At 31.7% G+C, this 27,521-nt stretch overlaps 1 protein-coding gene across 4 annotated transcripts in view; it reads right to left on the bottom strand.

Moving 5' to 3' along the window:
- The window catches only part of LOC130900754 (rap guanine nucleotide exchange factor 4), a 302,255-nt gene that overhangs the window by 44,318 nt on the left and 230,416 nt on the right, over window positions 1-27,521 (bottom strand). For 3 of the 4 annotated variants that reach the window (XM_057811609.1, XM_057811610.1, XM_057811611.1), the window contains 3 exons: window positions 20,471-20,522; window positions 5,853-6,020; window positions 1,481-1,651 (listed from right to left, as the gene is read on the bottom strand). In XM_057811609.1, the coding sequence (XP_057667592.1) occupies window positions 1,481-1,651; window positions 5,853-6,020; window positions 20,471-20,522 (391 nt within the window). Of the gene's footprint in view, window positions 1-1,480; window positions 1,652-5,852; window positions 6,021-13,494; window positions 13,632-20,470; window positions 20,657-27,521 lie in introns of those variants that run through there. The other variant, XM_057811612.1, reaches the window with a different exon arrangement.

Here is a 27,521-nt window from a genome sequence, read left to right on the forward strand (position 1 = left end):
TCTCATACTCGTATTTCAATATGATTTTGCTTTTTAAAACCGAAAATAGTATTAAAAAAACATTACGATATAAACATTTATTTTGTGCCGTATTAAATAACTTCCCGGACGTGAATAACTATTATTGGAAAGGCATTAGCCCAACAAATATAAAAGCTGAACTACATATCTCCTAAACCATGAATTTAGCCGAATTAAACAAAGAATACCTTTTTGATAAAATAATTGATTGAAAAATTGCTATCTTTAGATTGTGTCTCTTTAAAAGTTACGGATTATTAACCATTTGGCATGAGCCGCTCCTACTACTCAACAACGAGAATTTTTTTTTATGTTACAGTTAAGTGAACAAGCACTGTATATCGTCTGAAATTAAAACTATTCGACGACTTGATATCTAAATTGAGTGATAGAGGAATGTATAAGTATAAATCAGATTTTATCTCAACTGCAATGCAGAGAAACGGGACAATTGTGAGTTCAATATTAAATAAAATTGGAAATATTGATAATTTCCTGCATTTTTCCTCGTGCGATTTTGTGATAACATGCTTAACTTGAAGTTGAACAATAGATATTTCCTGAGAGCTGTCATAAATCAACTCTCTATTTAATTGCAGCCACTAAGCCACTGTTTCTAAAACATAATAACGTTGTTATTAACAGTAGATATTTTCCTTAACTGGAGGTTAACCGATCATAAAATTTCTTTAACATAATACTGCGGCTCAAAAATCCTCTAGGAATGTAAATGTTTTATAGGTGGACGTCAGAAATTCCGCTATTAATTTTTATATTAAGGACAAGGAAATTTTATTAGAATCATAAAATTAAATTGCATCCACAAGAATTTCAAATACCTATGATTCATAAAAGAAAAATCCAACTCCGTTATAAAATTGACATTTCAGGATAGCCAAGTCAAGAAATGAATCAAATTGTGTGCAACACACAAATTGTTTCTTCGGGAGATGTAGATTCGGCCAAGTTAATAATCTCACGTAAAGTTTCACAAAGGTCCTTCGAAATTTTCTGGCAAATTTGGCCAAAAAGTCTACCTCAGTACAGGAGGCAGGTAAGTATCGGAAACTGAAAATGGTTTTCACTAATTCGATACACTCTAATGTACATACTAATACAGGACTAAGTTAGGTTAGATTTTTCTCATTATTTTTAAATTTTTCAAATTTTGTTGCATTTGTGTCAATTTGTACATTTTTAAAATATAATTATACTTCCTCATTCAATTGGAATATTTTCATTTAAAATTGCACACCAAGTGTGGCCAAATTACCACACCAAGGTCATCTATCTGCTATCTGGTCTATCTGAAAGACTGACACAGTTTTTTGTGTCAGTAGAATTAGGAATAACTAGTTATTTTGTTTGTTGAATTGAGAGCAACTCTTTGATTATTGGTTGTTCACAACTTTTCAATCGAAAATAAGAAAGAACGAATTATCACACATGAAATACTTACCATGTGAAATGACTCCCTCTTCCAGAAGAGCTTGCCACATACCAGCTGCTTGAGCCCTTGTTTGAATACTTGGTGAGAGACTAAGAAGCCAATCCACTAATTCGGTACCTGGAGCACATCTTCTTACTAATCTACCGGATACTTTCCGATCTTTCAGACAGGTATTCTGCGCTAAAAATTAATATTAACCTTGAAAGTATTCTAATTCTAACTTAAATTCCAATTTTTTTTTTAATCATTTTCCAAATGTATTCGATTCACTCCATCGGGTGGTCGAAGAAGAAAGTATTTAAGTATCTAACTGAAGTATTTAAACCTAGATGAAATTAATTTTGTATCAATATTAGTATAGAGACAATTTTATATACCTTTAGATATTTATTTATTTCCATTATCAGGAATAGATTGGAAATTATCTAAATGCAATTAAAAAAATATGATATATATGAAAATTGTGTGAAAAATAGTATGTATACCTCTGTCAGCAAATATTTTTCATCAGCTGATGTATACTGTAGAAATTTTTGAATTGATTGAGGAGTTAAGGTTTTTGATTGTTTGGGAACATATTTAGTTTTCAATAACTTCGTACTTCTCAATATCGAGTAAACTAACTTAAGTCTTTTCACATAAAGAATTCGCTTTGGTTTGCATTCACCACTCTATAAAGTTGCTGTGAGCACTTAAACATTTTTATCGGATGCTTTTTTAATAATATCTGGAGGTGTATTTTCAAACTCTAAATCTTCGTATTCCATTATAAGCGATATTTAATATATCTGCTCTATTTCAGTATAAAAAAAAACTATTTTCGTTGCGAAAGTAGATGGCAATAATAATATGACTTTGTTTTGATAATAAAGCGCCAGCAAATATTTTCATGGCTAATTACGAGTAGATATTGCGCGCTAATCCTCAACTTTGTGCCGTATAAATTTAACATGCAAAAATTCATGATTGACTTGGGTTATCGTAACAATAAAATATTAGATTAGAAGTATGTAATAAGTATTTTCAAATTAAACTATCTGACGTTTCTATAGTTCCTCCAATATCAATTGCAAATTATAAAAACCCTTGCCGACAATTTTGTTTGATCTACCATAGGCGTAGATACCTCATTTTATAAATTTATTAGTTTTATAAATACTTTTAAAAATATGTATAACTTATGCGATAAAGTATTCGTTTAAGGGCAATAGAATCATTATAAATTGGACGACATTATACTCCGTTATTTAGATAGATTATATATATATATAGATTAACAGTCTACACCTAAATATTAAATTATAAAACGTAAATAGACGGGTAAGATATACTTGCTTGCAAGTGAGTTAGGTTTAGATAGGGTACCAGACGTAACTGAGCGCTTTTTGTACCCCATTCGTCTATTAGAACTTCGGTAGACTTTTATCTGACGCAAATAATCTTGTTGCCATCGAACTATCCTTGACGATTCGGTTATTGCCATCCGTTTATTCAGGGCTGACAAATCTTGACGCAATGTTTGTCAACTGATTTCAGTTTTTCTTTAAACGTTTTTCGATTCTGTGTATGATCAACAGAAACCCTTTTATGACTACTCGATAAATGGAAAAATTCTTTACTCCTTTTAATTCAGCAATTCTTATTATGATTGCATTATCAGATTGCTGAATATTCCCCTTTTTTAAACATTCAAATATATTTAAAATAATTTGCTGTGTTTGTATATCTAAATCTTTATTATCAATTTCACTCTTTATTCTCACTACACTGTGCAATTTCATTGTCTTCATTCGCCAGTGGTCTAAAGAACGCCATATTTCCTTTTATTTGAAGAAATTTATGAATTACATAAATCTCACCAAGCCACTGCTTATCGCAGACTGTCTAGCAGGAATATTTCAAAGAAATTTTGTACATGCGCCTTCCGACAGCTTCGGCCAATAGAAATGCATTCATGTTTACGATTCGATGTATTAATTTTTAAGAAGTGGAGATGAGTCCACGTGGACTGACGGTTTGTTAGATGTGTACCGAATTTTATACTAACTATGAATCAAAAGATCCCCTATCACAAATAAATCAAAATAAAATCTACTTAAAAAATGTGGATTTTCTCTCCTTAATTTTTTTATTTCAAATTCTAATGTACGAAAAAGAACTAAATAGTAGAAGGACAATTGAGATGGTTTGGCTATGTTATGAAAATTGAAAAAGAACGATTAATAAGGATATATGAAGCACGAAAAAAAGGAAGACCTGGAAGAAATTAAGACAACATGGGAAAATCGGGGAATAAGATGGTAGGAAATTGAATAAAACCCACAAGACAGGAGAGAATGAAAACTGCTGTGGAAAAAGGAGCCCACGTAATTACTCAACTCCCACATTCCTTACATCTGATAAGTTAGAAAGGCGTCAGGATTATTGAAGTAGGTTGTCTTGTGTAAATAGCTTCACAGTTATTACAAGTAACATTATATGGTATGGTATAAATGAAATGAATAAATTAGTTGTCGTCGTAAGCCGGCGACTTTAGAGAACATTCCTGAAGTCTATAGATTTTTATTTTTAAACAGGGTATTTGTAAAGATACCTTTTATTTGACGTCGTCTGTGTTTTTTAAATACCGATTCAGCCATATCAATATGTTAGAATATGAATAATTTATATTTGTATTTGTTTAAAAAAATAATCGATGTTTATTATTACAATAAATTGTATTATTCATTAAATACAACGAAACATAAATTAGGGACTCAAATTGTTGACCTTCAGCTAAAATACTATGAGAAAGACGTGCCGCGAACTCTTCTGAAACCTTCTCTATAACTTCCCCGTAAAAATAAATCAAGACGAGTTGAATCTGGTAACCTAAACGATCATTCTATTATTGCTTTTCGACCTATCCACCGATTTGGAAAGAGTTTCTTCAAGAAGTTGCGCCCCAAAACAGCGTAAAGGGGAGGCGCATCATCTTACTACAGTCATAAATCATTTCTGTTTGGAAGCAAACGGTTCATTTAGGTGAGCAAGAAGTTTTAAAGAAATCCCAAAAATCTTCTTCTTCTTCGAAAAAGTGTAGTCGAATAATCCTATTAGCTAGATGACATGATCGTTTAGTAGAAATGTAGCTTCATCAGTGAAAAGTACCTTTTTAAAAACATCATATCTCCATCAAAATCATCTTCCATAAGCTCTTGTACTAAACTTCCTTTTTAAGGATGTCATTTTTCCTTCTTTTGTTTTCTAAGATCTGTTTAATCGTCCATGTCTTTATCTAATACTGCTTACCATAAACTGGTATGGGAATTATCTTGAAAGGCTAAAAGAACGCCTAGTTATTTGTTTGCAAATATTAGTTTTCTAGTACCTTTAGGGACATGATCCGTTTGTTTGAATTTTTTCACAATTTTGCTTACTGTAGATTGTGAAATTGGTTCTGAGTTGGGGTATTTATAATTAAATAACCTACAAACTTCCTTCTGTGTACGTGTTTTATCTCCACAAACAATTTCTGTTCGTTGCGTTTCAATTAGCTTCATTTTGATAGATACAAAGACTTTTTGAATACGTCTACTACAATAATAGTATTAATCACTTAAGAGAAAGTTAATTCACTTAAAATGTCCAAGTATCAACATTATGTTGATAAGGTAAGTAGATTTTTAAAAAACCTAAAAGGTAGGTAGATAAGACATTTCATTTTTCTCTAAAGTCGCTATTTTTGAATTAAAGAATCTATTCCTTTCATTTGCACTATACTGTATATTATTATTATTTTGATAATATATCATGTCTTATATGATTTATTCTAATTGCATATTTATTAAAATATTTTGATAATTGTTGAGAAAGTCTTTAATCGTATAGTAAGGAAAAGTATTTTACATTTGATTCAGGTTATGTTTTATTTGAAAATTTATTATAATTGTGCAGGATTATTTATAACTTATCATATGTTTGGAATAATTTTTTTTCAACGGAATGTTTCGCTTTTTGGAAAGCATCTAAATTCAATATCTGATAGTTAGTATTAAGCGAACTAATAATCACTGATCTTCATTTTACGTAGGATTCAAATTTAAAATGTCTCGAGGATCAAGTTAGTTTTCGATACTATTTTTCTTTTATGTTATCTTTCATTTTATGTAGAGCGATGTCAGGAAAATTGGAGGTTTATTACGATATTACGTGGCTTATATTTTCAATTAAACAGCAAATAATAAATCTGAAGTAGGTACGTTGAACTGGGTATTTGTTACACAGAGAACATATTTGTATGATTAAAACAGATTGTACTACGATATTTATTTTAAAATAAATCTATTGTTTTATGTTTCACCGTGAAAACTACATTATTTTTCAAAATATACAAACTTACACAATAACAAAGTTCTCAGAGCCCATCCTATCCTACCCATAGTGGCACTGGGTGCATCTGTAATTGGTTCAGCAGGGTTCAATTGATCCGGTGAATTCGATCTCCTAGGTTGAGGAGGTGATACAGGCTGCATACCTCCCTTCGCATTCATTATTGCGGTTCCAAAACCTGAAAAAAAAAAGGATTTTACATTTTAAATTAAATCAAATACATGAAAATCCCGTCATTGTGCAGTACTGTCGGTATAAGAGGAACGAAATCATTTTAGCTTTAATTCAAACATTGACAAAAAATCATTATTTGGTAGTGTTTAATATCATGAACCAACATTTCAACATTCAGCATTGTATGAAAATTAACACTGCAAGAGATTATTAAAAATTAACTAGTTTGAGAGAAAAAGCTAATTTCATTATTTTATGTGATCACAATATTTGTTAAAGTTAGTTCTATAATAAAATTCGGTTGTTTGAATTGAATATCATACTCAAACTACGTTAATAGAATAATTATGATACATGATTTCACAAAAAAGCCCGTGAGTACATGAGAGTAGAAGAATTGTTTTTTCAGATAAAATCACAGGGGAATAGTGTCATAATTCATCACAATTTTCATGTGTAATATAATAATAATTCTCATCCATTTATTTTACTGATTATTTTTTAATCAAAATTTCAAAGGGTGGAAATTGTTTGATTGGTTTTGCGGTTATCATGTGCTTTGATCAATTATTTTGTTTACAGAAACATTGAAAAACTTGATATATGATTCCAGTTGCTAGCCGCTTTTTACAAGGGCTGTTCCACGTGCCCCAGCCCTGACTCACAAAAAAAAAATGGTAAATATATAATTTCAATATTTTATATTTTAATGATGGACGTGTAACTGGATGCATTATTCTAATACAAGATAACACAGTTGTGCAAATCCACTGGTGTTCTGGTATTTTTTACCTCTTCACATAATTTTAAAACTAGCTTAGCATATTAAGCACCTGTAATTATACCCCTCTTTTGCAGGTGAAGATTGGGAACTTTTTGCGAGTCAAATTAATATTTTTGCATTTCATATGAATATGATAATAAAGAACGTAGACATGATTTAGCTATATGAGAAATCATATATTTTCTAGCATGGAATTTCACAAGTCTATTTCAGAGGAATGTATTATGAAATAAGAAATTCCACTTATTCAAATGTGTTCGGAAAAATGTCTATAAAAAATATATGAGGCAGTCTCTTTTAATATTGAGAAAATATTGAAGAAGAGGTCAAGAGACAATTTTCATCTCAACGCCGCAGAGAAAACTAAGCGCATTCTTTCTTTTCACCAACTTTCTGCTGTGAATACTAAATGTAGGTATCAGAGAAAATATTCTATTCAACTTCGGCATAAAGACTCCCAACAAAATGTGTTATGACCGTATTTTTCCGTGATATTGAAAATATGTATACGCACTTCGGAATTATAAAACTTTTCAGACCAAAACTAATTAATAAACTCATATTTAATCATACAGGACAATATAATTTTTTTCTCAGTGATCGGGGGTCATTTTAGAAAAAAATCTGTTCGTACTGTCTGAATCTGGAATTTGGACTAGTCTGATATGTCAAGATTTTGTTATATGTCGGGTTATTCACTGAGAAAGTATTAGTTTTGTTAAGTCCAAAGTTTTTTAATATTCTCTTTTCTGCTCCTTTTGTATTAAATCTTTTGGAGTACCCATTTTCTGACTAGACATTGACATTGACTTGTGTGGGATCGATGAATAGAGATGAAAATATTCTTCTTATTTTTTCCTTCATTACTTACTTACTTTACTTGTTAATTCTCTCTTGATATTTATTTAGTTTAGATTTTGCTCTAAAGTTTAATACTAATAAGTTACTTTATTCTAATGTTTAAAGTTCAAAAAACCATAGACAAATGGGACAACCCGTCAGCGTATTTACACAACGATCTACCAGGGTAAGAAGGATCATATTGTAATGTTTTTCTTTTAATTTATTCAAATGGTTCTCAACGGTGGGGTGTATTTATACACACGGTGTTTGTCATTTTTTCAATTTATTCAAACACTTACACTAAGAACAATAAACAATGTAACAAACTCCTTGTTATTCATAATAATTATCCAGTAAAGGTCAATTTATAAACTTTTTAAACTCGTGCCCGCGTTGGCACCCTCGTTCGCGATCAAGCCAATGTTAAGTCGAACATAACGAGAGCGTCGGTGCGAGCTGGAACGTAAGAGTTTATAAATTCACTTTAATATTTAACTATTCATTAACTTGCTGCTAACTCGCTGATTATTCGATTCTAGAAGGTGAATTTCCTAGAAATTACTTCTATAAAAACGTGTATTTACATGTTTTTATAAACAGCGACGATTTGTCTATATTGTTATTATACTCGTAGTTTAAATTTGATCTTAGAAAATGAGTTACTTTTATTCTCTTGTCTATGATTAAAAATATTGAATAGTATTTGATTTTAGACAGGAATCCACTATCGTTGATTTGTAAAGCTCCATATGTTTCATAATTACTTGTGTTCAATACCTTCAGTGCCTTTCAAATTTGTGAGAATATTCATTCCCTGAAGAAACTTTTAAAGAATTCAATGGACAGAAAAAAATCTAGTATGTTTTGAAGATGTTCTCCATAGGCTTAAATATATTTTATAATTTGTTTTCTCCATCCAACAATATTCTTTCTAAACTATTTTCTTCATTTTTTAAAAAATCCAAAAGTCGAAACCAAAATTTACTGTCAAAACCAATCCATCATTAGTATATATCACTTTACAGAATTATATATAATATGATTAAATTATTGAAGATAGAAATAAATACGCGCCGGAGCAAGTGGAAACCAAAGAAATACACTGAAAAATTAAACCAAGGTCCCATTCAACGACATACAACACATTTTATTTTCTTGGTATTTTATTATGTTACTTATATTATTGAAAGACATATTCTTGCATGATTTTTGTATTTTCTTAATAAGAGATCATCACATCAAATGGTTTCGTTCGTTTAAAATAAAAAAGATCTTTGTGACTTCTTTGTCTTGTGACTAAAATTTTTTTATGCGGCAGTCTATTTCAAACTGACTGGTACTGTATTTCAAATCATAATTGAACTAGCTATTTCTGAATATGATCTACTAAACCATAGAAATTTATTGCGAAATAGGAAATATAAATCGAAAAGCCAATATTTTTTATTCATGTAACTATAATAATGTAAGTAAATTATCACATTTATTACGTTTTACAATAAAATAACTGAGTTCACGAGTTGGTGATTTTTATTTGTTTGGTAGGAAAATTTAATTTAATAAGTAAATAGAAAAATCCTTTGCTGAATTTGTTCAGTGAATAGAGCTAACTTTATGTATTCTATTGTACTCAACAGTTTTTCCATTACACATGTTCGTATTATACCTTTTATTCCCTTCATATGAAGTTTTCTCGACTACAGTTCGGTCTCGATTTTTATAAACGGGTGGATCGTAATATTCTCCACATTTGACGTCTGTACTGAGTTTCGTCTGAATATATTTTCTCCAAGTTATTACAATACAGAATATTTTGTAATACAATGTGTTTGGATGGAATATTATGTGAGTTGGTGAGTATATACAATTCGTATTTCCATGTCTGGTTTATGTTTATTGCAGTAAAGACAACGAGTGTAAAATAGCATCCGAGAATTCATTCGTTTGCAATTAGTAGAAGAGTAGTGTATCAGTGGCCCTAAGTAATTCTTTTTTATCTTTGGTGTTGATATAGGGATTTTTTAGTATACTAGGAGTGATAAGGAAACTACTTACGATATTGCTGTAACTAATATATCTCGCGCTCTCGTATGTTAAGACAAGCAGTATCAAGTTTGAACTCGTTTTAACTTACCAGTCTCCTACTACAGATACTTGGCAGTCGTGAAACATGTATCTTGAACAAAGCATTGAGTTTTGTTTTAAATGGAAAAAAATGCCAAACAAATTCACTGAATATTGCAATTGGTCCATGGTAAAGATTGTTTACAAGAGTTATAAAAAACATTTTATAAAATAGTTACTACAAATGGAAGTTGGGGATATAAGATGAGAATTTCAATGGAAAAATGGCGTCTTACTTGGTCTTGAAAAACTCCGTCAAACAAAATCGAATATAAATATCAAAGTCAACGTTTTCGTCGATTGTTAAGGTATGCGATTAGGATTCGTTCCCAGCGAAACAACTATGAACTGCGAATTATAAATTGCAACATATACGAAACGATGTGTAAAGAAAGAAGTTGCTTTTGTGAGTTTTGGACCTTAAACAGTATTCCTATCTGTTCATACCCGCCGGACTCATTAGATCGAGCATTAAGTGACTACTTGTTCTAAGCAAAAATGAAAAAAGTTTTTTAAGACAACGACAGAGCTGATGGTAGAAGCCTCTCAGAAATGCTTCCAGTCATAGATACAAAGTTGGGATGAGTGTATAACTCACTTTGTTTTATATAAGTGATTTCATCGTATTTTCTATCACAACTTGTTTAACGGTTTTGTATTGGAATAACTATAAATGTGATTTCAATCAAAAGTAATATTATTTTTTATACAAAAGAATTGAGTATAAGTAAATGAGGACACAAGTCTAATCAATAAGAGGAGCAGAATTATATGACATCATGAAAGTGTAGAAATATTATTGTGAAAGCTTAGGAAATTTGAATTAACTCAGTTCTTCATTGAAAATAGATAATAGAAATGTCACCAACATACCTTAAGCCATACTTTTGTTTGAAATTGTATCAATCAGGAAGAATTATTTTTTTCCTGTAAAAAATTTTCTCAGCTTATTTTCTTCCGAAATATCACAAGTTTTAAGAAAAATTAAAACTTGACTTTTGGTCTTAAATGTTAAGTAAAAATGGAAAATGGAAATATTTGTGAACTCATAAGGAACTTATCAGTGGTATTTTTTTAAAAGTCCTGTTTCATTTTAAGGAAGATGAGTTTAGTATTACCTATTTCATTCCATACCAAATATTACTGTTTATTTTTAAAACATGGAAACAACACGTTCAACTTTCAATTTACATTCGTCATGGTTCTACGCTCTATCTTGAACTGCTTCAAACTCGCTGAGAATTACAAATAGGAGAAAATCAGTCTTGAAATTGATACCTTGAAAACGTTCCTTTCTTTATGACATTCGATAAAAACGTGTTGAAAATTTTGTTTTTTCCAGGTGTACTGTGGTATTATTTAATAGGCTGTATTTGCAATTATAGCGGATGTTGTCCAGCGAATCCCTCAATTTACAGGATCAACATGAAATCATATTTATTTGAAATTTCAATTTCTTATTATATTCATCGGAGTAAAGTAAACATTTTTGCCACAACATTTTTTAGGACTGTTGCAAAAAATGTTTAATTGAAAAAAATAATGCTCTACCTGAAAAAAGGGGAATTTTGATAGAAATCATTATGTGTGATCCCCCTCAAATTACAATTGATACCTCAAACTATTTTTTTTTACATCAAAAGTTAATATACATTTTATATTTAAGTGTAAAAAAATAAGCTACGCATAAGCTACTGAATTCACACCCTATTCATACAGATTTCTTCCCATTTTAATAATAAAATTATATAAAATGATATTTTTAAATTCAATACTAGTCGGAATTCTAATTTCAACTTCGATGTAATGTTTCCATAGTAACTCAAATCACAAAATTTCTCTGTAATTTTAAAATAAAACATGGTAAATCAAAATAATGAGAATTTTTGTGATTCCTTAAGGGTTGTTACTATCCAAATCAAAGATCGTAAAATTACACCTCAACTTAGTAAATGTTCTCAGTTGTCTATTACAATTATTCTAAGGCGGATTACACACATATGCATCTCGCGCGTGCGACTAGCATTTTTCTTGCTACTAGCATGCGGCTCGAAGCCCTGATGCTTTCGTTCTCACGGAGACAAGTGCGGAAAGTCACTTTTTGAATAGCTTGAGTTTGTTATTATTACTTTGTGATCAATTAGTGTATACCCTAGTTTAAATTGTGTGAATAGTTAGTTGTAACTGTCCACTCTCAATATTTTAGCGCTGATAAGGGTGTACCCAATATTCACGTTGAATATTTATTCTTCCTCGACGTCGACTTCTTCTAATGACGGTAAGTAACAACAGCTATTCATTATCCGACGCCGACGACATTTTCCAATGAGTTGAGCGCCAAAAACTTCCCACCTCCCTAACTTTGCCACTAGCACATGTCACGACCATGTAGCATGTAGCATACCGTGCGAGGTGCATATGTGTGTAACCCGCCCACTAATTATTAATTTTAGCCACCATATGTCTATGAAAACAATGATGATTCTTCAAAAAATAATTATAGTGTATTATCATTAAGTTCAATATTGAGATCTTGAAATTTATATTATAAATAACTGAGGGTTCAGACATTTATCAACCAACACTACTTATTACTTCAATTGGACAATACATTTAAATTTATTAGATTCTAGTTTATATTTGTAAATAAGATTATTCTTTCCAACAAAAAAACCTGGACAAATCCGAAACAATTCAAGACTTTTGGAGAGCACGTGAGGTTTTTATAAATTCATGAAGCATTCTGGAATTAACTTTTCTGAAAAGATTCCTGATTGATTCACATTTACATTTTAACGAACGTTAAAATATTGATCATGGATGAACCGTTTTAAAATTGTGAATCAAACGTCGATTTGGACATGTATCACCCTTTATATTTCGACCTGTAGAAAATCGTCACACAACAGTTTTTATGTTGGTTTTCGATTAAATTACAACATAAAAAATTAATGAAAAGTAACTTATTCTATTTAGTACTAGAAATATTTTTTCTGAGCAGTAATAAAGTCTGCTCTGAAACTCATTCCCGATATTTTGCCCTTTCTCTTGGAATTCTGCATACACATTGGATTTTAGATGCCTCCATAGAAAGGACCATTCCTCCATTTAGTCACTGTCTAACGGAAATAAATAATGAGACGGTACATTATCTTGATGGAAGTGACTAAGATATCCTTGCTAAATTATTGTATCAGTCGCATCAATTGATTGTGTCGATCATCAATTTCGGTTACATCAGTAGAGATCACAAGATCTTCCATTAATATTATTTTCAGTTCAAATGTTCACTTTTCATCGACGACCTATCTAAAAAAGTTGTTTCATTGCTCCAATAGCGGAAATTTTATCTTGTTAATATGCAATAACAAACCACACCTATAAGTAGGTGAAGCAAACAGTGTGCAAATATAATAATATTCAATTATGAAAGCTATTATTACACAATTCTGTCGAAATCGTCACAAGAAACTGTTTCATTTTATATTTGAGACATTCCCACTTCCTACTTGGCTAATTACACCTTGAGGTGATGTGGAGGATTCTGAGTGCTACTTTGAGTAAATTGCATCTTTTCTAATAATTCTTCTTATATTGCTTACAACGAAGATTGGCTACAGCTGGATTTTAGCGTATAACCTTCCCTATTTCAATTTAACAACATTTGTAGGCTATACACTATTTACTTGTACTGCTGTAAGTATAAGTTGTTAGTCAGTTACATTACCTAATATAGTGTTACGAACGAGTTTCCGCCCTAGAGCGGGTCCTGCCTAGATGTATGGAATTCTAAAATTTGACTTTGTTTCTTCTGGATACTTCCTAGGATAGTCTATTTATTTATATGTTTTGTTTCTTCATGCTCTAGAACTTTGGAGAATTCTCTGTGTTATATAAGTTTAGTCGTAGTGAACAAAACGAATTAGTAAAGTAATCGAAAAATTTAAATAAATTATTCAGGTTAGTTAAGTGATTATAAGTGAATCATTATAAGTTAGTTAAGTGTAGTGTATAGTATTTAAATAACCAATTAAGAATGTAAGAGACAGTGTTCGTTAGTTAACCCCACGAATAGAAATCTTACAAATTAATTAGAAAAACATTGCAATAGTTAGTAACTTTTATGTTTTTAATTAGAACTGATCTAATGTTCACGTAAAATTTTTTACACTTTCTATTCCTTTCACATTTGGCTGCCTCAAGGGTCAGGCCCTTGTCAAACATCAACTTGGAGGGCTGTACGTAATCTTCGTTGAATTTCAGCTGAATGTAATCGTCGTAACACCGAATACTATAGATTTTTATTATTTTGTTAGATATTATAGTTGTCTACATTTTTTAACAAATTTTCCGGGATCTGCTATGAAATATCAAGTAGTGGTAATCAAAAATCTATCAAATAATTTAATTTGTATGTATCCGTCTCTGCTAGAAGGTAGATGATGAAAAGTATCGTACACGCTGCCTCCTTAAAAGAAATTTGGCGAAATATAGAGAGTGTTTCAAATTTACACTTCTAAGAATTGATTTTACGCATGTTCGAACTCAGAATCACAGAGGAAACTTTTATGATGATATAAGATCAAATTAGATTTGATACGTTATACATATAGTAATACTTATCTAATTTCCAGTGAGTCTAATTTAATAATTGATTTTTTATGTGATTTTTTTAATTAATAAAATTTCATATATATATATATATATATATATATATTATCTATTTAAACGTTTTAAAGTTTCCAAAGATTCATTTATCCATAATATTTGTCAATTTGTTACGTCTCAGGATAACATAAAGAGAGATTCAAAAACACATTTCGTAGAATATTTATTATTTTCTTTCAGTTTATATAATGGCTAAAAAATTCTATATTCGAGGATGCATGGATAAATCAAAGAAAGGGAGAACGTATAGTTTCAAAAAGCAAGACAAATTTCTCCAGCAATATACTATAATATACTAAAGTGCGACATCGGGAACATTTAGAATGATTTATTTACACTCGATCGCATCGGCTTTTGTTTCTCATGACCCTTTAAGAGCCTAGATTTCTTTTTTTTTTCAAACAGTGAAGTCCCATTATTTGAAAGTAATAATTTTATACATTTCCAAATAGATTTTAACCACTAAATTCCCATCGGAATAGTTATACGTTAGTCCATAATATTGTATCTGCACTATATTTTACGTAGACTATCTTTAAACTACCAGTATTAGGCGATACATTATTTTTAGGCTTTAGTAGATGGAATTTTACCTTCTCAAGAGAGAAATTTTGGTTATCTTGATCAAATACTGACAAAGGGTCGCAAATTATCATTTACTGCCAAGTTCTACACTCAATGCTTTGGAGGGAAAGATAAGATGAGTATTCGAAAGTCGCCGATAGGAATACGTGAAGGTTTATTATATTGAAGTTTAGTCAGAAAAATCTTCATGATTTATGTGTTTGCATCCAATTATTTTCAATCAATAAACTGATTTATTTTACTTTAAATTATTAATTAATAAGTTTTTGAAACCTAAATTAAGGAGCTGTATAAATTATAGGTGTCTAAAAACGCTCCAAAATGGAATATTAAGAAACATTGCAGATGTTCTTTGGTATTTTCTGGCGATTTCCAGATCGAATCTAGGTTAGATTAGTTTAAAGGAGCAACACGACTTAGTTTGGCTTGAGGCACTTTATTTTCAGCAATTGGGACACTTAGTTAACTAACTACCCAACCCTTCTACCGTCTTTTTTCCGTTTATAGCTTATTGATTGAAATCTACACTTCCCAAAAGAGCAAACTCCAAAAAGTCTCCCCTGATAAGCTGAATGAGCCACACCCTGAAGGTATTCATAAGAATTATTCATTCCAGAACAAGAACAAAATTAGAAGAGCGTATAGGTCATACACAGTTTGAATTTAGATGCGGTTATGGGACACGGAAGCCCCCCTTTGCGATTCAGGTCTTGATTAAAAAATGCCTAGGTCAAAAAAGAGATGTCTATGCTTGCTTTATCGATTACGAGAAACTATTTGACACTATCAACCACGACAAACTTATAGAACTATTATATCGTTCAGGACTCGACACCAAGGACATTTAGATTATAGAAAATCTGTATTGGAATAAAACAGCACATATCTAATATGGAGACATGAAAAGTTAGGACATAGGCATTGCTAGGGGTGTTAGGCAGGGTTGCATTCTATCGCGGTTGCTGTTCAGCTTGTACTCAGAGCAAATATTGATAGATTGAAATCAACAATCTCCTCTATGCGGATGATACTGGCTTATTGGCAGATAACGTCGAAGATCTACAGATGATTCTCAATAGTGTAACTACAATAGGCGACAAAGTTGGTCTTAAGATCAACAGAAAGAAAATCAAATTTATGGTGATTAGTAAGAGAAAAATACAAAATGTAGATCTGTATATAGAAACGGATTCCATTCCTCTTCAAATACTTCTTATTTTTTTTCTTCCGTATATTAGGCGTAGTCGCCTGTTTTATCTTCGACATCCTTTCCTCCTATCCCGTTTTAAGGTTGTCGTTCCACCTTTTTCTGGGTTGGCCGGTACTCCTTCCGCCCAATGGGGATTTATCGCGCGCTGTCTTGATCAGACTGTTGTTATCCATACGCCTTATGTGCTTATCCCATTCTTTCTATCTTGATAGAACCCATTCGTTGACGTCATCTATTTTGCACAATCTTCTGATTTTGTCATTTCTTTCTCTGTCCAGTAGGGTTTTTCCGGTTGTCCTACATAGCACTTTCATCTGTGCTGTTTCTATCATTCTTTTGGTATTCGCCGTTTCTGGCCGTGTCTCTGCGGTGTAGGTCATTATGGGTCTTAGCGTGGCCTTGTATTTTCTCGATATGGCTTCTATTCCAATATGTTTGCTCTCTTACTTCGTTCTCTACGTCTCGAAATCCTGAAATCTCGACTCCTAGGTATTTGAATTTCATTACATGGTGAATTATCTGGTCGTCTACGATCAGCTTACATCTTATCGAAGTTGTGCTCATACACTTTGTTTTGGACGCAGATATTATCATATTGAAAAATTTAGCTGTTCAAATATATGAGCCTTTGAAGATCATCCTCATTTTTTGCGACTAGAATAATATCATCAGCGTAATATAATATTGTAATATTTCGGTCCCCCATCTGTTAGCCCCTTAACTTTCTTACTTCCTTGATTATTTCGCCCATAATGATATTAAAAAGCAAGTGGCTTAAGGAGTCTCCCTGGCGAATCACTTTGTGTACTGCTCCGTTAGCACTCCGTTCACTTTGGCTTGGATTTTGTTGTCCATGTATATATTTTCAATGGTTTTTATCATAGGGCATAAGGGATTTGTTTATCGTATAGTAGATGTACTACGTATTTTAGTTGTATTCGATCGAAGGCTTTTTGTAGATCTATAAAGCACATAAAGGCTGGTCAGTTGTACTCAATCGATCTGCCTGATAACGAAGATGGCAACTGTGCATGACCTTTCCGATCTACATCCCTGTTGCTCATCTGTTAACGTGATAAGACTATTTATTTTGTTTGTGATGACTTTTGTTGTAAGTTTCATAGTACTACTCAGCAAATTGATTCCTCTATAATAAGATGGTATTTTTTTATTTTCTTTTTTGAACATGAGAATCGTAGTACTAGTTCTCCAATCTTCTGTGACATGATCTTCTTAATGAAAGTTGTTAGTTGCTTGGCAAGGCTTTCTCTCTCGTATTTGAGTTGTTAATTAGTTATGCCATCATGTCTTGAGCTTTTTCTGTTTTAAGCTGTTTAATAGCCGCTTGCACCTCTGTCAATTCAAACTGTAGATCTTCGTCTGTAGTAATTTCAGGTTGTCTTCATTCCCGTACAGTTCTTGGAGGTATATACAATAAATTATGAATGGAACCCTGATTTAGAGATTAAAGTAAGAATTGAAATGTCAAGATCCACATTCATAAAAATGAGAAAGCTCTTGAGCAATCGCAGCCTGAGCATTGGTACCCGATAGGGAGCCACGAAATGTTACGTAGTCTCCACGCTGCTTTACAGTGTGGAAGGGACACTAAAAGTAGCAAAAATGCAAAAATTAGAAGTTTTTAAAATGTGGCTGTATAGACGCATTTTGAGAATACCTTGGACTGATACAGTAAACAATACGGAGGTACTGAGAAGAATGAAAAAAGAAAAGAAAAGCCTCCTATCTAGGCCATGTATTTCGGATTTAAAAATATGGTTCGCTAAAGCTTATCGTGGAAGGCAAGATAGCAGGTAGGAGAGGGTTAGGTAGAAAGAAAAAATTCGGGCTGAGAAACCTACGGGAATGGTTCCAAATACCAAAAGCTTCCAATATAATTCATGCAGCGCAAAATAGAGAAGTCTATCAAATGATGGTCGCCAATTTTCGGTAGAAGACAGCACTGAAAGAAGCTTATTTTTGAGTATATCCAACCTATGAAGATTTTGTACTTTGCTATTTCTTTGAAATTGTGCCATCTTCCAGCATTTTATGGCGTTTTACCGTCAAGTCAAGGCACCGTGTCTTTCTCTCATTTACATTTACCATAATTGTCCGTTCTCACTCCCTATTTCTAGAGTCTTGTGCCGACTGTACAATGTCAAATAGTCAGTTCAATGGTTTTCTGGATTAAGTTATTCTTAAATCTTAACCCTTTATTGTCTTCTCTCCATTGATCCTTAACCAAATCGCTCTGGATATCATATAATTACTTCTTTTTGACCATATTTTCAATTTTTGGCTTTGATTCTTTCCTCTTTTTGTAAGCTTATCTGCTTTATAATTCTTTACACTTCTTAAAAGCAGATGCTCAATTTCAATCTTGTCATTTTTGATACAATCGTTGCCTGGCTATCTGTGTAGATTATTGTGTTTCTGCTTGACCATCACTTCCCTTAATAGTCTGGCAGCCTTTACTATTGCGTACATTTCCGCTTGAAGGATATTCAGTTTTCAATCTTTACTGCTTCTGGATACTTAGTTACTTTGGAATCAAATCGTCTCCTGTTCCATTTGTCAGATTTATTTTTTCTTGATCATGGATTTCCCATCTCATTTTTGTTTTGTTTGAATATTTATTTCCTTCTTATTAAATCGTTTTTAGTGATCATATTCAATCATTCATTTTATTTTAAATTATCAATAAATAAATAGATTCTTAAACTGTCGTGGACGTATGGCCTGAAATTAAGGGGTTGCCCGAATTATAGATATTTAAAAACGCTCTATAAAGCAGAAATGGGAGACACTGCAGTTTCCTTTAGTATATTCCGATGATCTCAAAATCGAATTTTTTTCAGGTAAATTGAAAAATATCCTATCCTAGAAGTGTTTCTGTTGCTAGGCAATCAGCTCCATAAACGAAGCTAAATCGTTTGTGAATGTGAAGCAGAGTGAGTGTTGTGCCGTGTAGCCACAATAAAAAAGTGTGTGGATTACGTGAAAAACGGCCATGAGCTACATGTACATCTAGATTACAAACTTTTAGGGTACAAAATTTTGTTTAGATTAGATGCATCAACATTGTTGAAAAAATAAATAAAAGAAATTGAGACCAGTATTTCCTAATGTGAGGCCAGCATCTCACAAGTTGACGATTCGATTTTTAAGGGAGGCAATTAGAAAATTGAATGACACGTGTTTGCTTCCTTTACTCCGAGTCATTGAAATGCCATTCCACATTTCGACGCCAAATTTGATTATTATAATTGGGCTTGATGAGACCAAAATATGAGCTGGGTGTTTGGTCAAGTAAACTTTCTGCGGCAAATAACAGGTTCCGTGCGAAACCTCGGTATAGATATAGTAAGATTTTATTTTTTTATTCAAGGAGCAAATAAAACTTTTTTCGATGCATAAGTGAAGATATTTCATTATCTTCATTGAGCTTCACTTATCATTGTCAATCATTTGAATATTCTATCTGTTGATTTAAAAGAAAGATTTTCTGTTATAAGATAAATTAACTCATCAGCTTGGATGATGCAGATAGTGTTAGTGGATTTGCCAGATATATCAAATATGCAGTATCAAGAAGAACTCACAGAATTGCATATGAAACTTATTTTAAAAATTCAAAATAAAATGAGAGAGGGTATGGCTTTTCGAGGAAACAGAAATCAAACATCTAAATTTAACAAAACTATTGCTACCGTTTCCATCCTTATATTTAACTGAATGTGGATATATTGCTGTAAATGATTTACTGGTAAAAAAGGAATACAACACAAGACTTGAGACTGAAACTTAATCGAAACAATCACCTGGGGATTTCTTCTTAAAGCCTATTTTAAATTAGGTTTCTTTTGTAAACAATTAAATTTTGTGTGTGTTACAAAGGAGGGACATAAGAATTTTAGAAAGGCTAAAGTGCGAAATGGCACAAAAAAGATTGGGAAACACTGATTTAAACTGATTAGCATATTTTTGTTAATAGATAAAAGTGAACAAAAGGAAAATGAAACTATTGAAAACGTATTAAGACTTGACATATTTTTTTACAAAATAAATTATGAGCTATGAACTATAGCTAAGATAAATTCAGTTTTTTTTAGCGTTAATAGATATTTTGAAATCATGAATCATTATTATCATATAGATTTTGAAACGCTTCACTTCAATTAGTTTGATTCATAAAACACTTGGTGTGTTATATGATATGATATGAAGATTAACTTACCATTTTTCAACTTGCAGTTTGATACCAAGTCACTCATAAGCTCTTTATTTTTCTGAAACCAAAAATACACCATTTAGTTAATGAATTAATATTATTATAACAATGCCAATGAGTTTGTTATTTTTTTTTTGAAAATGTTCAAATTTCAATAGAAAACAATCAACTTTATGGTCAGCCACTGTACTATAACAATTATCATTAATTAGTGTAGTTCAGAATGTAATTTAAAAAGATACTGAAATATTGAAAACCGTATTTTTTGTTATTATTACGTAGAGAACAATGACAGTTATCTTATCTATTTAATAATATATATCTATATTGTATTGGACAAAAAATTTATTTATCTAACTTGATATGAGCAAACAGCTTTAGAATACCTATTTTTCACATTAAAGAATTTTTCATTTTTAGTTAAACATTTGTTCCAGGCAAATTTCAGAAGTGTTATTTGGTCAAATTTAAATGGACGTGAGACTGATAATGATGATGACTGGAATACGGATACAATAATTTAATGGTAATTATAGATTGCACAGTCACTTCTCCCGGAAATATTGATAGTTTGTTATTACTGTTTTAGATATATTAGGTACTAAATAATCTCAAACTAGATAGATCATATTGTACTTTAATGTATGTATACAAATGTTACACTAGGTTTGTTCCAGCAGTATGCAATGATCATACTTTGGTGCACACGCATGACTTGACTATAATCTATTGCGAACACGTACCAATATTGTTTTCATATAGGTTAAATAGACCTTTTACGTCCATCTCCACTATTAAATAAATACTCTTTGTCCATCTTTTACCACCTGGTAAGCACGATACATGATCTAAAATATATGTTGAAATACGCTGATCCATGTGTTCCAAAATTTATTCAAAACATTTCGGCTCGACTCGAACTAATACTGAATAATTTGTTGCTGGAACGTCAAACTTTCTGATCATTACTTGAACTTATTACTGTTGGAGCGCAATTTTCATATCAAGTAGTTACAGAAGTCTGCTGGAACAGATCTACTATATATTTTGAGATGCAACTAATCTAGAGGAGCTAGAGCTGGCAACACTCTTATTTTGAAATCCTACTATGCTTAAGACATAATCTGTGACTGCATAGATTAAATAGTGGAATATACGATTTGACATTGAAATATGAATAAGTCAAAAGAACATGCGCGAGCTATTCTTTACTATGATTTGAGGTTTAAGTGAACAAAAAACTTATGAGCGTCGGCGACACGCATTTAGTGATGAGAATCCTTTATGATTAACTGTATTCTACTGATATAACAAATTTAAAGAAAGACGGATAGCGCTTGGTGATGAGGCACGTGCTGGTAGGTCATGCTCTTCATTTACTTTTACTGTACACATTGAGATAGTAATACGTATAATCAAAGAAGATCCACGATGGACGTCTTAAGCGAATAAGGTAGCTCTTGGTGTTGAGCAGTAAATTTTACATGATCAAAAACATTGCTAGTTGTTGGCTGAATGAATCCCGTGGGAGTCATTAGACATATCAAATGAAGATGGACATCGTGTTCTTTCTAATAGTGTTGAAACATGCATAATATTTCAAGATATTCCTACTTGCTATTCTCTGAATTGACTAAAATTCACCAACATTAACAATGGTGAAAAAGCAAAGGTTTGTCATGTTCTGTAAGCACTTTTAATTTGTGGTGGATTAGTCAAAGCAATTAGGTTGGAAGATCAAAGTACACTTACAAAATATTTTATAATACTGTATCGTCACATAATGAACAGTAGACAGCTAAATTTTTATGTGAATTAAATGTAAAATTCACCTGATTTATGTAAATGACATTCTGATTACATGTAGTAAAAGCAATCCCCCCAATTTTTGGAAAACATTCCCACAGATAAATGACTTCAAGTTTTTGAGTTATGGTCGCTTTGGTTACAAAAATATATTGAATAGTTCTTGTATCTCGGGTTATACAGCGTGACCAAAGTATTGACAAGCTGCTTCAGTATCTTACACTCATTCCTGTATCAATGAATCAACATCAGCATCAACTTGAACAAACCAACACAAAACGTATGAATACATTACAGATCAAATGTTGCTTTTTAAATCCCATGACTGTTTGGAAATTGTAAGTGCGAGATAGAAGGACAGATGTATTTGGCAACATTATAAACAGTTTTCATATGATTGCCAAAGGCATACAATTTGAAATTCAATAATATTGTCAGAGTAAGGTGGAAATTTGCAAAATTTATTATTTTTCAGTTATGTTATATAATATAATATAAAAATAATTACTTTAAGTTATAAAACATTGACACTCATATAAATAGTAAGCAAAGTAAACAAAGAAAATATATTTATTTTTCAACGTAATCCTCTTCCAGCTATATACATTTTTCCCAGCGATACTTAATAAGTTCGATACCACTTTTATAATAAAATTGTCAAAATAGTCATTGGATCAAAATAATTCGAGGAAGCTAAATCTGGCGAATAGGATACACAAGGTAGCAATTCAAACTTTAATTCATTAATTTTGGCCATTGCAATAACGGATGTGCGAGTTGGTGTATTGTCTTGATGAAACTAAACTTTCTTCTAAGCCAAATGCGGCTGTTCGCACGATGTAATAAGTTCGCATATTACCCGCCGTTGATAATTTTTCCGTTTTCAAGATAGTTAATGAAAATTATTTCATGCGCATCTCAAAAAATCGATGCCATGACCGGTCTTTTCTTTTTATGAAGACGGTTCTCCCTTTGCAGTTAATTGTTTTGTTCTTTCTTTTCGAGTGTGAAGTGATGGACCCACGTTTCATCCATGGTTATGAAATGGGCAAAAAATCAACTTCATTTCTGTGAAACAGATGTGGCACCCATCTTGCGCACAGTGGTCTCATGTCCAAATTTTCAGTTAATATGCGTAGTTTCAATTCACAATCAAGTACTGCTTTGTGGATTTTCTTCAATATTTTTAGAATCTTTACCTCATTTGGTCTTCTACTGCGATGCTGATACTAAATATTATACTGTTAATAATATAGATGGAGCAGTCTCACCCAGAGTAGAATCTAGATCAGCTTTTATATTGGTTGTACTGAGGCCTTTCAAATGAAAGTATTATATCACATAACGATGACAAATTCACTGGCTGCCAATCAAATACTAAACAACATTGCGTCTTCAAACTAGGAGCATATGTTGTATAGATTGTGTTCTTTCTAATACAGTGGCAACTACCGCCATCTTTAGGTCAGGTCAGATACTTCTGGGACCATTCTCGTATTTGTGACTATATTTTCAATTAGTGCATAGAAGTTTATACTCTTTTTCTCACTTAAATCGGAGAAATTATGTCATCAAATTTTATATGAGGAAGTTAAATATAAATATGCGATTCTTGTTGCCCTCGTATACAGCCTCAATAATTAATTTAATTACATGAAATTTTCAAGCCATGAACTATAATTATAGAATCCAATTGTTATCGAAATTGCATTGCAATTGACAATTAGCATAAATTGTATGAATGTCTGTAGAGGACGTACTAAGTGAAATACATTGATACATTGATGAGTAGTAAATAAAATGTTTTCGACAAACATCCATTATGACAGTAATTTCTTAACAAGTATTGGAATAATTGAAACGAGCAGCAAATTAATTATTATTCGAATTAATTGCGGTATATGTTAAGTGTCTTTGGGAACAAGATTGATGAGAAAAGCTGTTTTAATATAGGTAAGTAGCAGAGAAAATTTGGTAGCAATCGTATAAATGCATATTTTACGATGTAAATTAGACCACATGTAATTACACCTGATATACAAGCTACTTTTTCTTCTATTTCAATTAAAAAATTCTTTTGTTGTATGTAGACATTCTATAAAATACATTTTTATCAATATTTTTTCATCTTTCCTGGGTCAAGTTCAATTGAATGAGATGTAATGATGCATAACATGATATTTTAGTCAAAAAAGCCTGAAGAATATCAGTCCTTTTGGCTTATTCAGTTTGCAACGTAATTGAAATTACCTATTTACCATTGTTTTCCATCTTGCATCCCAACTAACTCAAATATATAGAGAATCATCCATGACTTAAGCAACCCTAACAAGTTCTGATAAATGTATACGTTGACGACACTTGTACCAATAAAAAGTCCCGATAACGTACTTGTTAGTATACAAGAGCATATCATTTAATAATTTAAATGTACTGAAGTCTTTTAATCGAAGAAAAATAGTGAAATAAAGTGATAATCAGTGCGTGATCAGGACGTGAGCATCCGGGTGAAACGCGTCGCGGCATCGTAATTGGGAGGTGCGAGCGTCACATCGCTACATAAGCCATTCGATCAGGTGTAGTATAGGGACGACATCGTATTATCGTACTACAGTGAGATTGTTTATATTTGTCTGTTGTGTAAATTTCTTAAACATGTTTGACACGGATACAGCTGATAAAGCTGTTGACGTTAGCTATACTCCGCCTAAGAAAAAAGCTAAAAGCTTTATTTCAGCTCTAGCGAAAAACAAGTGGTCGATCCAAAAAAAGTATCTATTCAGAAAAAAATTAACAAGAGTTTGTTATCGAAAAAAGCAGAAATGATTTTGTGAAGGCGTGAACACATTAGAAAAAGTGAGAATTTTCGAGAAGAAAATAGAGAAATTTACTATCTGGATGAAATATGTGTAAAAGCTGGATAAGTTTTATGTGGACTCTTCCATATAACCCATAAGGCAATCTTGGTCTTAGCAAGCAGATGCTATATATAATCAGTACTTTTTATATCTATTCCAAACATCACGTTTACATCGTATATTTGTGTAATAATAATTGTGCATAAAACTTTATAATTTATATTATTTTTCTTTAGTCAGAAATGCCTCCGAAACCGTATTAGTTACAAGCAGAACTTCAAGATACTTAGGGTACATAGTGAAAGAGAGAACAAACAAAATAAGATTGCAATGGACAATTCAGTCGCATGGGTAAAAACAGCTATTTGCCAATAATCTCCTCATGTATGAACAAATCATTGAATATTAATACAGGAGCCTCAGTTTAGTAAAAAAAACACTTAACACCTAATTTCTATTACTTGTGAAGGGTACAAAACAAATATCCAAGTGTATACGATTGCTCATCAAATATATCTGCTACTCTTTAGCCGACTAAAGTCTCTACAAACTATGACTACTATCTGCCAAATAATTTTATAGATACACTCAAATTCACAATTCACGCATAAGTTTTCGACAATAGTGGCCATAGGCATTTGTATGGGTCGCTTCAACGTGATTGTTAAATTCAAGGACTCTATCGACCGGGGGTAAATTCAGCCTCATTTTACAGTCAGATCTATAGTATTCCTAACAGATACAATATTCAAAAGGAACAAATGAATGTTGCCTTCTTGAAAATTAATTTCACCCATTACGCTATAAAATCAGCTTTTCTTATTTATTATCTTAATAATTGTTATGACCAAGTTACACAGAATGCAGGATACCCTGTATAAATAATGAATTAATGAATATCTTAATGGTTATTTTTAGTATTTTTAAAAGTAAATAGTAAAGTTCTCCGTTAATGATTGAGAATTAAATTCTGTAGTAAATTAAATTTATTCAAATGCAATTTGTAAATAAGAATAAATGTTCACATGATCCGGATGTTGCATAAAAAGGCCAAAGGTATAATACGGATCAATTATATATTCAAAACATCATGTTTAAGCTCGAAATGCATGCTTCTATCACGTTCGTTTAACAAGGCAAATGAAAACATTAGATTGGTTGTATTCAACAAAGGCCATTTATCACCTTTATTTGAATCGGAAAACAGTTATGTGGATGAATGCACACATCGAATGTAAAATTGTGGGTTACAGAGTGTAGTAGATACATGTTTTGTTTTATTTGATGATGATGCTTCAATTTTTTTCGACCTTTAGGAATTGCAGGGGTCATTATTGGTTGTTTAGGAATTTGTCATTTGTTTGACTTGTATTGCATAAAATAAACCAGAGAAATCAAAACATTGGATAGGTGAAAAACAAAGCAGAAATTTTATAGCATGATTCATTGAAAAACTTGATATAAAGAACTTGTATTATCTTGTTGCACATCTTTTGGCATACTTGAAATTAAGTTTCTAATTGCAACATGATTCATTTGATCCCATATTTCGGTAAGTCTGAATGAAAGTTTAGTGAAGCTCTAGCCTAGCTCTAGCAGCGTCCTCGCTAAATACCATTTCGTTTCATATAAATGGGGCAATTAGGAATAAATGAAGCTCAAAAAGGTCTGAGATGTAGCGGTCGGCTCTGAAATAGCTATCCCTAATTATAACTAGGTTCGTATGCTGAGATTTTGGGCAAAATTACAAGAAGTATATCATGAGGATAATTGCCAAACAGAATCGTGTATTGTTATTAAACAATCCAATGTTGCCCCAAATTTGAAGACGTTCGTTGCGTGAGAATAGGACCAGTTGCAACTCTTTATTTTGGGTTACGTCATCGCAGAATGTCACATGAACTTGTGTAACCCATTTTCATGAGAGCTATTGCAGCAGCATATTCTTCACTTGGAAAATTTCTCATCTCATCTCTATAACTTCAGAAATCTAAGCTGGAATTTCTGGAACCGTTGCTCTTTGACATTCAGTTTTTGAAGACGTTAACTTGATTATCAAAACGCGCCCCAGACAGTGTAATTGTGAGATGTTAATGTAGTGATAGTGTAAACATTGTGTTCAGAATTTTAATAATAAACAATGGCAGCAGAACAATGCAAACTATCATCTATAAACAATAATTCAACCGGGCCGTGAATTTGTGTACATATTATGTTTATTGCTCAGATTTCAAGAAGTTGTTAGGTATCCATAAAATCTATCATTTTCAACCCATTGGCATTTAAATATTGTTCTCAAGTGAGTTTTACAAAAAATTCTCAAACTTTGTGTTAGATATTTTATCTGTTTTCTATAAAAATGTAACACTTCAAGTCACATCTTGTTATTAGGA

The sequence above is a fragment of the Diorhabda carinulata genome, chromosome X (assembly GCF_026250575.1).
Source record: "Diorhabda carinulata isolate Delta chromosome X, icDioCari1.1, whole genome shotgun sequence".
Lineage (NCBI taxonomy): Eukaryota > Metazoa > Arthropoda > Insecta > Coleoptera > Chrysomelidae > Diorhabda > Diorhabda carinulata.